General features: G+C 52.8%; 1 protein-coding gene across 1 annotated transcript; it reads left to right on the top strand.

The window, feature by feature from the left end:
• The first annotated feature begins 378 nt into the window (after window positions 1-378).
• Hpca (hippocalcin) lies at window positions 379-9,936 on the top strand. Its single transcript, XM_031378749.1, has 5 exons — window positions 379-504; window positions 777-862; window positions 3,319-3,717; window positions 9,448-9,553; window positions 9,694-9,936. The coding sequence occupies exons 3-5, from the start codon at window positions 3,340-3,342 to the stop codon at window positions 9,789-9,791; spliced, it is 582 nt and encodes a 193-aa protein (XP_031234609.1). The 5' UTR covers window positions 379-504; window positions 777-862; window positions 3,319-3,339; the 3' UTR covers window positions 9,792-9,936.
• Window positions 9,937-10,400: the final 464 nt, after the last annotated feature.

Raw genomic sequence — 10,400 nt, 5'->3', positions numbered from 1 at the left:
ATTGTTACCAGAGCTGGAGGAGGGAGGGTGCAGCCCCCTTACAGGCAGGAGGAGTTGTGACCCCATCAACACCTCTAAGAGCAGCTGTCCTTATCCAGACAGGAGACATACCCACCTGAAATCCCTCCGCCTCTTAAAGTGGAGATGCTTCTGTACTTGCAGGTCACAGGCCTGAACTCTCAGAGGCTAGGGGAAGAGAAGATAGGGTGACTTGCCTGAGGAGTACTGGAAAGAGCTAGGTAATTGGATGGTGGGAAGTGGGATTAAATTCTTAGAGGGGCTGGGGGAGGATGACATCCGGAGTAGTAGGCGGGGTGAGGGGGGCTCTCTGAGGCGGAGGTAGCAGGGGGCGTGTCTGGCCCCTGGAAGACCTTGGGACTGAGGAATGGTTCTCCCTCCTCCCTAGAGAGCCCCCAGTTCATCTGGCTCCGGAGTTGAGGTGCGGGGGCAGCGAGGGTGCCTATCGGATTCCGCCCTCAGAGCCACAGGCGGCCCCGCGCCCAGGTAGGGTTGGATTGTTCCCGACTTAGGAGAGCAGTCCCTGGACCCTGACCCGCCCCTTTCCATGCCCCTCCGTGTTGACTTGCAGAGCCGGGGGCGGGGGGGGGTCCCGATCTTTCTCCCAGGGTGGGATGCTCCCTTAGAGAGGGGGCCGGGGCAGCGAGGGCGTTCTGTTCTCTCTCCCGGGAGGGGGCGGGGGCGGAGCCTAGCTGCCGGCGGGGGACCCCCCCAGGGGAGGGGCTCCGGGCCAACGCTGCGGGGCGTCTCCCTCGCAGTCCCGCCCGCCCCTCCGGCCGCCTCTGCCGCCGCGCGCTGCAGCAGCGCCGCCTTCCTTGCGCAGTCGGTGTCTCGGCGTTGCTGGGTGAGTGGGGGCCGCTCTGGCCGGGGTCGGGGATGAGGGGAAGGAAGCCCGGGAGCCAGGAACCCAAGTCCAGGGCTCCCCAGCCCGTTCCTCCCGGAGCTTCGTGGGATTCCTCCCACCCGCGGTGCTGCCAGCCCGGGGCTGCCCCGGGGGAAATCGCGCAGCGCTCTCCAGGGTCCTGACCGCCAAGTGGCCGGCTCCTGGGAGTCGCGCGTCGACCGTCCCGGGCGCCCCCTCCAGGAGGGACCTCGAACCCAGTGCGGGAAGGATGGAGGCGGGGGCTCAGGGCCGGAGCCGGGAGAGGCTTGGAGGGGATGCTAGGGCGGGTTTCTCAGATCGAGCTGTGAGGTTCCTCCTATTTTAGGCACTGAGGGGTCTTTGAGGAGAAAACAGACATTTCTTCCAGCGGGGAAAGGCAATGCCGAGGGTGGCCGAGAGGAAGGGGCACCTGGAGGAGCGCTCCTGCTTAGCGCATCACTCTGCCCCCGCCCCGCTGACCCAGTTCCTTGGACCTTGAGGAGGGGAGTAAGGGACACGCTCCCTTGCTCAGCCCTGCGCATTTCCTCAGTCCCTTCCCACACACTTGTTCTGTGGCTTCTCAGCCTGGGGCAGAAGAGGCTGATCCAGAAAGGAGGGGGCACCAACTTACAGGAACATGCATGACACACACTACTGAGGATAGACACAGGTCCCCTCACATTCCTGGGGAGCATTTCTCTTTGTGACAGGTGCATACCCGCTCAACACGCATATAGAATTCACATGCAGGCATGCACAGAGATGCACAGGGAGGTAGATGCGGTGCAGAGCCCTGGACCCACATCATGGGTGGGCATACGCATTCAACATGTACCCACACACATGTGCATAGAGCTTCAGGTGCCTTCATGCACAAGGAACCCCTTTTATCCTGTTTTACTCATATCTCCAACCTCAGGAGCCACTTGCACACACCCCTACACCTATGCTTATGACTGCCTGGCTCTTTCCCCTCCATTGCTTGTGCTCAGCCTCACACTCTAATCCTTGCCCTGAGGGGACCTTTCAAAACCAGAGAAAAGGTGAGTGATGAGGGAGGTTTGGGGGGACTGGGTAGAGCTTCCCAAGAAAAAGAGTCCTCATCAGGTCTGGGAAGGTCTGCAGCTCCCTCTCCTGGGACCTGGCAGCACCTCGGGGATAGAAAGACAAATGACAAGGGTGCCTGAAGGTCCCACGTGCAGCTGGCCATGTGAGAGGTGTCGGCATTCGAGTTGGCGTGTAATGGCATGTGTGAGACATGTGGGGTCGTGGGCTGGTGTGTCTTGATGCACAGTGTATGGGAGTTGTGCGTGGTGCCATGTGTCAGTGCGTGTGAGTTGTGGGGCAGTGGGATTGTTGTGTGTGGAGGCATGGCGATCCATGTGTGGCAGAGGCTAGTATATGAGTGGCAGAGAACCTAGGGCATGCAATTGGTGATCTCTGTGGCATTATGTGTACTGGGGACAGGCATTTGCTCATCATGCCTGATTTTTGTGGAGTCTGGATACATGTAAATCATTTTTACCCATTTAACATGTATGTAGCACCTGCCTACTCAGGCATGATTCTAAGGGCTCACAGGTATTAATTAATTTAATTCCCAAGATAACCTTATAAGTATATAATTAAACCCACTTTGTGGTGAAACAGAGCATTTAAGGAAATTGTCCAAAGCACATAGCTGGTGAGAGGGAAAGCTGGAGAGGCGTGTGGATCTCCATGAGTTCAAGGCCAGCCTGGTCTATAGAGTGAGTTCCAGGATAGCCAGGACTACAGAGAGAAACCGTCTTGAAAAACAAAAAAATATTTTAAAAAAAAAAGTGTGTGTGTGTGGGGGGGGGGGGAAAGCTGGGTTTGAGCCCAGGTGATCTGGCTCTGGGGTCCAGGTTAATGCCTCTCGTTAAGCATATATCTTCAGGAAGAAAACTGGACCTTGTCCGGGCAATAGGTGCATTGTGGGGTCAACAGACATCTGGGCAGCCAGGAAGGTGGGCAGCAGGTGCAAAGGGGGGACTCAGGAACTTTTCTGCATCCTCCTAGGACACTCTGAGAGTCACTTCTACCCGTAGTGTCTGTGTGACCCGAAGCAGATCCTCACTTTTCTGAGCCCCCCCTTCTCCTGTAGAAAATGGAGCTAACCCCCAGGTTTTCCCTTGGGAGGGTGAAAACATGTGCTTGTGAATGGGCTTAACACGGAGAGCCAGAGAGGTGCCAGTGAGTCTGAGTGGGTCCCTTCCTTCTTCTTTGGGTCTGTTCTCCAGGCATGCATGTCGCAGAGCAGAGTGCAGGCTGTGTGATCTGGGGCCCACCTCTTTCTTGGGTCAAATGAGAGTTTGGGGTATCTTGTGTTTGAGGGCCCTTCTGGGAGTAGTGTCGAGGGACTAAGAGGACATAACCATTGCTCTCTGTCCTTTCACTTCCTTTGTGGGGGGACCCAGGTGGGACTTGGCTCTTCTGCCATGGGTAAGCAGAACAGCAAGCTGCGACCAGAGATGCTGCAGGACCTTCGAGAGAACACAGAGTTCTCCGAGCTGGAGCTACAGGAGTGGTACAAGGGCTTCCTGAAGGACTGCCCCACTGGCATCCTCAACGTCGATGAGTTCAAGAAAATCTACGCCAACTTCTTCCCCTATGGCGATGCCTCCAAGTTCGCCGAGCATGTCTTCCGCACTTTTGACACCAACAGCGACGGCACCATCGACTTCCGGGAGTTCATCATTGCTCTGAGCGTGACCTCGCGTGGCCGCCTGGAGCAGAAGCTCATGTGGGCCTTCAGCATGTACGACCTGGACGGCAATGGCTACATCAGCCGGGAGGAGATGCTAGAAATTGTGCAGGTGGGCCACCATCGCCATCGCCACTGGCTCCTCAGGCTCAGTCTCTGAATACCCCTCCCCATCCCTACCCCCCACTTTTTTTAGCCTCTGGACATACCTGGTCCTGAGTAGTGGCAGGGGATGTTTTTCTCATCCATATTTACAAAAATCTTTTAGAATGAAACAATTTTCCATCGAAAGAAAAGCTGAAAGCTAAAGCTACTGTGGAGTTAGAGGCAGGAGGGTCAAGAGTTCACAGCTAGCCTTGGCTACCAAATGAGTTTGAGGCCTAGCCTAGACATTATGAAACTGTCTCCCCTCCCCCACCAACCCAACAACAAAGGAAAGAAAGAAAAGCCTAGGAAGTTCCTTCGTCCACACTCACCAGCTAGCGCTTCCTGGTGTTGCGTATCTCTGTGTGCCTGGTATGGTTTCCGGCTGTTCTCAGGATTGATCCTTCACCCCTCAGGTAAAGGATGTATTTCCTAAGAATAAGACATTCTCTTACATAAGCCTTAGTATGATTATCCAAGTCAAGATATTTAACATAGAATAGAAACAACACTGTTCCTATTCATTCCATTGTTCACTCTCTCCGGAATGTTTCCTGTTGCTTCCCCCCCCCCCCTCACCCTCCCTGGGATCCTACATTGAATTTTGTTGTCCTATTTTCTAGTTGTATTTATTCAGAGACAGGACCTTACTACCTAGCTCTGGCTAGCCTGGATTTCACTTTATAGACCAGGGTATCCTCCAACTCACACAGATCTGCCTGTCTTCTTGTGCTGAGTGCTGGGATTAATGGAGTACCGCAGTGCCTGGCTTTGTTATTCTGGTTTAATTTGGAATAGTTCCTCCCCTTGCTTTGTCTTTCCATTTTTGACATTTCTGATTTAGGCAAGTTATATTTGGTTTGGTTGGAGACAGGTCTCTCTAAGTAGCTCAGACTGGCTTTGAACTCATGATCCTCCTGCCTTAGCCCCTGAGCCATACTGGGTTATAGGTATGTGTTTCCATACCCAGCTATGCTATTCATTCATTCATTCATTCATTCATTCATTCATTCATTCACTTGCTGTGTTCTACCACCTGGCTTCATCCCCAGCTTACAAGTACTGTTTTTTTTTGATCCTCATTTACCGAGGAGGAACCATGCTTTGAAAGGAGAAAGCACTTGCTGGAGACCTCACAGCCTGAGTGGGCCACCTGGCTCCAATGTTCATATGCCATCTGGATATCCAGCCATCGCCTAACTAAGCAACAGAGGCACCACCAGAGCCCAGCACTGCATGAGATACTTAGACCCCTGAGCTGAGCTCATCCTTAGGGCAGTCCCATGTGTCTTAGACAGGCAGAGCCGCTGGCTTGACTTAAAGAAGTGGGATTGAGCCCGGCTGGCCAGGGCGCCAAGCCGCCTTTTGTGAAGGCTCTGAGCTCTTGGGCAGGGGAAGAGGCTTCCAATTCTGGACTGGCTCTCCTGCGGCTCATCTGTAAAAGTGGAGCAGAAATGGCGAGGCTGATTGCATGAGGAGATTTAGAGACTTGTCATGAATGTCTTTTCTTAGTACCAACTTAAGTATGAAATGCAGTAGGTTTATTTCAGAAGCTTTCCATGGCACGATGCCCCCTTAGCTCTCGTTGAAGGCGGTCAGTGCTGAGATTCTATTTTACCAGCTTGCTCCTTGTCCACTTCAGACATTTGATTTTAGACATGATCCCTCTCTCCTCTCTCTCTCTCTCTCTCTCTCTCTCTCTCTCTCTCTCTCTCTCTCTCTCTTTTTCTAGCCCTGGCTAACCTCTAAACATTTTAAAATTATATTTATTTATTTATTTATGTGTAGGGGAAGCATGCTCATGCCAGAGCATACATGTTGGGGTCAGAAGAAAACTTTTGGGAATCATTTTTCTCTCTCTGTTATGCAGATCCTGGGGATTGAACTAGGGTTGTCAGATTCGTCTGCGAGCATCTTAACAGAAAGCCATAAACCTATTGGCTTTTGCCCACTACTCCAAGGCACCCATAGAGATCAAGAGCTCTGTTGAAAGCTTTGTAGGTAGCTCATAGTCGGTGAATGTTAGTGACTGAGGGACTCGGACCAGCCGGAGCGTGACAAGTAAGACTCTGGCAGGTTTTGCCCTTCCCCCCAACTCTCTCTGCCTTGTTAAAAAACCTGTTAGATGACATTTTCAAAGCTAGCCCCCAAGGTCTATTCCCTTATTGGCTATATCCTCCTTCTGAGGCGGACTACCAAGGTCCAACTATTAAAGTATTGACGTCTGTCAATCAAAAGCCCCCTTTGGCTCACTTAATTAACACACCCAATTAAAATGAAATACCTCATTGTAACACAGGGTTTCACCTTTTACCTTTATGAACTGCCATTTTCCTATGGGCCACTTCTGTCTCATCTCTATCCAGAGGTAGTTTTTTGTCCTCTGGGACTAATAATCCCCCCTTGTTCCCCTCCCCTTCTCCCTCATCCTTTATCTCCTGTCTTTGTCTCTCATCCCTACTCTCTGTCCCTTTGGGGCAAATCGATCTCCTCTGGGCTGAGAACTTGGTCTCAGTGGTCCTGAGCGGATACTTTTCAGTAACTGTCAGTCATTTTTTTCTCCATCCATCTCCTGCACTGGCTAAAATGGCCTTGTGAGCATCCCTAAGACGCGTCTTGAGAATTGCTGCCACATAGCTTTGCACAAGGATCCTCCCTGCATCTTGGCCTTCTTCCCTTTTAGCCCCTCTGCTTCGTGGGCTGATATCCACTCCAGCTCACCCAGCCCACTGGCTCCCCCTCTTGCTGGGGACATGGATCTCAGTCTCTAGCTTGAGTAGAATGGCTGCCTGTCTTGAGAAGTGATGTTTTCACTATGCCAATTGCCTGTTTCCTCAGTGCTGGTCCCAGGAGTCTCTGGATCACAGAGTCCTCTTTGGAGGCAGAGTGATGGGGAACTCTGGGGGTCCTGCTGGAAAAACATAGTGGTGGAGGATCATTTAGGGATCTGGTGGATGTCAATGAGTTCAGAGACATGTTCCAGCTGAGACATGCCACCACGCCCAGTGCAGTGGTTAGCTAGTCTATTCCTTAGGCACTCCTGGATCTATTTTTTTTTTTAAACCAGCTTCTGCCCTCTAGACCCTGACTTCCTCTCTGACACCCCAGAGGCTCCAGACAGCTGGAGCAGACAGAGCTCTGTGAGCCCTGGAGCCTGATTAATGACAAGTAGGCTTCAGTGAAACTCTGAGCGAGTGACCCAGAGGATTAATTAGAAGGATTGTCACAGGGGGAATGGCCACCCTCTAAGTCACTGCTCAGTCTCTCTCCCATCCCAGTCTTACACTGGGTGGTGGCATGGTGGGAGGAAAGAGGAAGTGTGCTTCATGGGGCTCCTACTCCAATGGGAAAGATTGAGGCACAGGCCATACTGACGAGGTCAGGGACGAGTATACAAAAGGAACACCTAGGAGTCCAGGGGACTGAAAATCTCGAGGACACAGTCCATGAATAATGACAATATAAGCTGCTATTTTAGTGACCGCTTACTCCAGCCAGCCACTGTTGTACTTTTCTATCTCATTTAATCCTCCAGACGGTCCCAATGAGATAGACACAGCACTCCCATTTTACAGATGGCAGCTGAGGCTCACAGTGGCTGAGTTCTTTTCCGAGGGCATCTAGAGCAAGTGCAGAACGGACCAGGATGTCACTCCAGAACCACAAACTATCCCAGCATACATCTATTGGTTCTCAACCTGTGGGTTACCACCCCTTTGGGGGTTGAACGACCCTTTCATGGGGGTCTCCGTGGCAGATATCCTGCATATCAGATATTTACATTACCATTCACAACAGCAGCAAAATTAGAGTCATGAGGTAGCAACTAATGTAATTGTATGGTTGGGGGGGGGCCACCACAGTATGAGGAGCTGTATCACAGGGCTGCAGTGTTAGGCAGGTTAAGAGCCACTCTTCTCAGAGGAAGCAAGCTCTGAGCTCATCATGCCTTCCATCCCTTCCTGTCCCAAATCTTGGTTTCTTATCCAGAAAGGGGAGATTTGATACATGCTTTTTTTGAGTTGATATACAGTTTAGAAATCCTGCATGTATGCCAGGCACTGTGGCGCACACCTTTGATCCTAGCACTGGGGAGACAGAGGCAGGCGGATTTCTGAGTTCAAGGCCAGCCTGGTCTACAGAGTGAGTTCCAGGATAGCCAAGGCTACACAGGGAAACCTTATCTCTAACAAAACAAAACAAAACAAAACAAAACACAATTCCTGCTTGTAAGATCTGGCACATAGTGCTTGCATGGTACATGGGAGCTTATGTTGTTCCAGGCAGAGGCTATAAATGCTGGGGAACCTGAAAGGCCCAGGAATGTTCAGTTGTGGCAGAATCATTCCTCCAACGCGAGGCCTGGTGATGGGGAGGCCAGCAGTGGACAGCTTGTGAAATATCCTGAATGCCAAAAGCAAATGGTTTGGACTTGGTACAGAGAGTTGTGGGAGGTGACAGTGGCCTTTAAACAGGGAGTTCCCTGACATGTGCCAAGGCACTGTTCTGGGATTTGGAAATTTTAGAAGTAGCCAGAGTTACTGTTCTCATCTGAATAGTGGTAAGCAGGTACAATCCTCCAGGGAAATAATTACGTCCTGAGAGTTGTCACCCAGGAGGCTCTGTGCAGCTGATGAGCCCTGACCCAGTGCTGGATCACAGATGGATGACCTTGCTAGGAAAGCATTGTATGCTCAACAGCCAAGGAGAAGTGGGAGGCAGCATCCAAAAGGAACTGGTGCTCGGTGGGCCTAGAAGGAGGTCTGTGTGTGCCGGAAATAAGGGGGCGGCCTGCTGGTTTGGGGACATGGTAGTGGGGGGGGGGTGTTAGAAGCGTTCAGTGGCAGTGTGTGGGACAGATCTGAAGGAAAGCGGCCGGAAAGGAACAGTGCAGAGACAAAGCTGGACAAGAAGAGGGTGGGAGGGTTATAGCGTGGGGGAAGCAAGGAGGTTTCTTGGAGGAGGCGTCGCTGTGAAAAAATTGGAAGTTCGAGGTGACTAGTCTGGCCTTTGAGCTCCAGGGAGCAGAACCAGCCCATCCCACAGACAGAGCACTACACGCTCTGTACAATAGCTCAGCAACTCTCCTTCGGGTTGCCTCTGGAGCTCCTACACGTGGCAGCTGCCGCCCTCAACCTAGCAGAGCTCAGGCTGTCCCTGGACCCGTGGCAGGTGCTCATTTGCATTCGTTTGCATAATGTCCCCGCCCCTTCTGGGTCCCAGCTGCCTCGACGCTGCTCTGCGCCCCCTGCCGGCCGCAGACCACAGTGCCATCTCCTTTCATCTCAGCGTCCCCTGTCGGTCATCGTGCGGGAGCGCTAACTCAACGCTTCAGGCTCAAACATACACCCGAGGAGCAAGTGCCTCAATTTGGCGTTCTAGGCACTTTGCTATCTGGGCTTGGATGTCCTCCAACATCTCTCTTGACTCAGTGCACTCCAAACACTTGGGACCCACCTGAAGCTTTCAGGTTGTAGTGGCTTTGTTCAGAAGCTCCACCAGCAATTTTCACCTGGCCCGCCCTCTAAGGGCCCTGGCCCAGGGCACTCTCCAGCTTTTCCAGACTCTTCCTTACCCCCTCCTCCATAACCAGCTTGTACCCTGGGATGTTTATAGAGACAGAGCGCGGGATGGGAGCTGAACCCATCTCTCCTCACTCCCTGATGTCCCCTCCCCCTCCCGATCCCCCATCCCACAGGCCATTTACAAGATGGTTTCGTCCGTGATGAAGATGCCAGAGGATGAGTCGACCCCGGAGAAGAGAACTGAGAAAATCTTCCGCCAAATGGACACAAACAACGACGGTGAGTGGAGGGGGAGTAGGGGGTGAGGATGGGGGTGGAGGAGAATAGGCAGCCTGCCCCCTTTCCTCCCCTGAACCACCTGCCTGGCTTCGCAGCCACCTTCTTCCTCATTCACAGCCAGCTTCCCCTTCGCCCTGCAGGCAAGCTGTCACTGGAGGAGTTCATCCGCGGGGCCAAAAGCGACCCATCCATCGTGCGTCTGCTGCAGTGCGATCCCAGCAGCGCCTCCCAATTCTGAGCTGAGAGGAGCCAGCTCGCCTCCCTGCCTTCACCAGGCCTTCCGGCTCTCAGCTTCCTCTCCCTTATGTCTATCCAGGCTGGGGGCCAGACTGGGGATCCCTTTCTGGGATCTGCACTGTGGGGGGCCTCTGGAGAAGCGAACCCTGCAAGGAAGGAGCTAAGCAAGACAACCAACCATTAGTCCCCATGGCCCAAGGGGCAGAATCTCCCTTAGTGGGACTGAGATTAACCTCCGGTCAGGTTCTGTATTCTTTACTCAGACAACTGGATCACTTTCTACCCACCCACAGCCCAGAGGCTCTTCCACACACGGGGGGCGCGGGGGGGGGGCGGGCGGGGAGGTAGGTCCCCTTTGGGTGGTCCTCAGCCTGGAGGGAGGTGGGAAGTCGTGCCAAGGTGGAGAGTCTTTTTGTTTGGTGGGGAGACACGGAGTATTCCTGGGCTGTGGGGCTTTGAAAAAGTTCCCTGATCTACTTCCCTGCAGAAGAACACTTCTTGTCCCAGCTCTTGCTGGCTGGAGGCCATGGTTTAAAAAAAAAAAAAAATCTCCCAGGATTCCAACTGGGGGTCCCCAAACCCAATCTCTTTGCACTTGGATAACCACAGA

This window comes from Mastomys coucha, unplaced genomic scaffold (assembly GCF_008632895.1).
Source record: "Mastomys coucha isolate ucsf_1 unplaced genomic scaffold, UCSF_Mcou_1 pScaffold18, whole genome shotgun sequence".
Taxonomy (NCBI): Eukaryota; Metazoa; Chordata; class Mammalia; order Rodentia; family Muridae; genus Mastomys; species Mastomys coucha.
Note: the sequence above shows the minus strand (reverse complement) of the source record. Positions and strands in the feature narration are given on the sequence as shown.

Bases quoted from the DNA above. Each gene is read 5' to 3' on its own strand.
- Hpca (XM_031378749.1), top strand. From the start codon at position 3,340: ATGGGTAAGCAGAACAGCAAGCTGCGACCAGAGATGCTGCAGGACCTT. The intron at 3,718-9,447 runs GTGGGCCACCAT...CCCATCCCACAG, and splicing joins AGATGCTAGAAATTGTGCAG to GCCATTTACAAGATGGTTTC. The intron at 9,554-9,693 runs GTGAGTGGAGGG...TTCGCCCTGCAG, and splicing joins AATGGACACAAACAACGACG to GCAAGCTGTCACTGGAGGAG.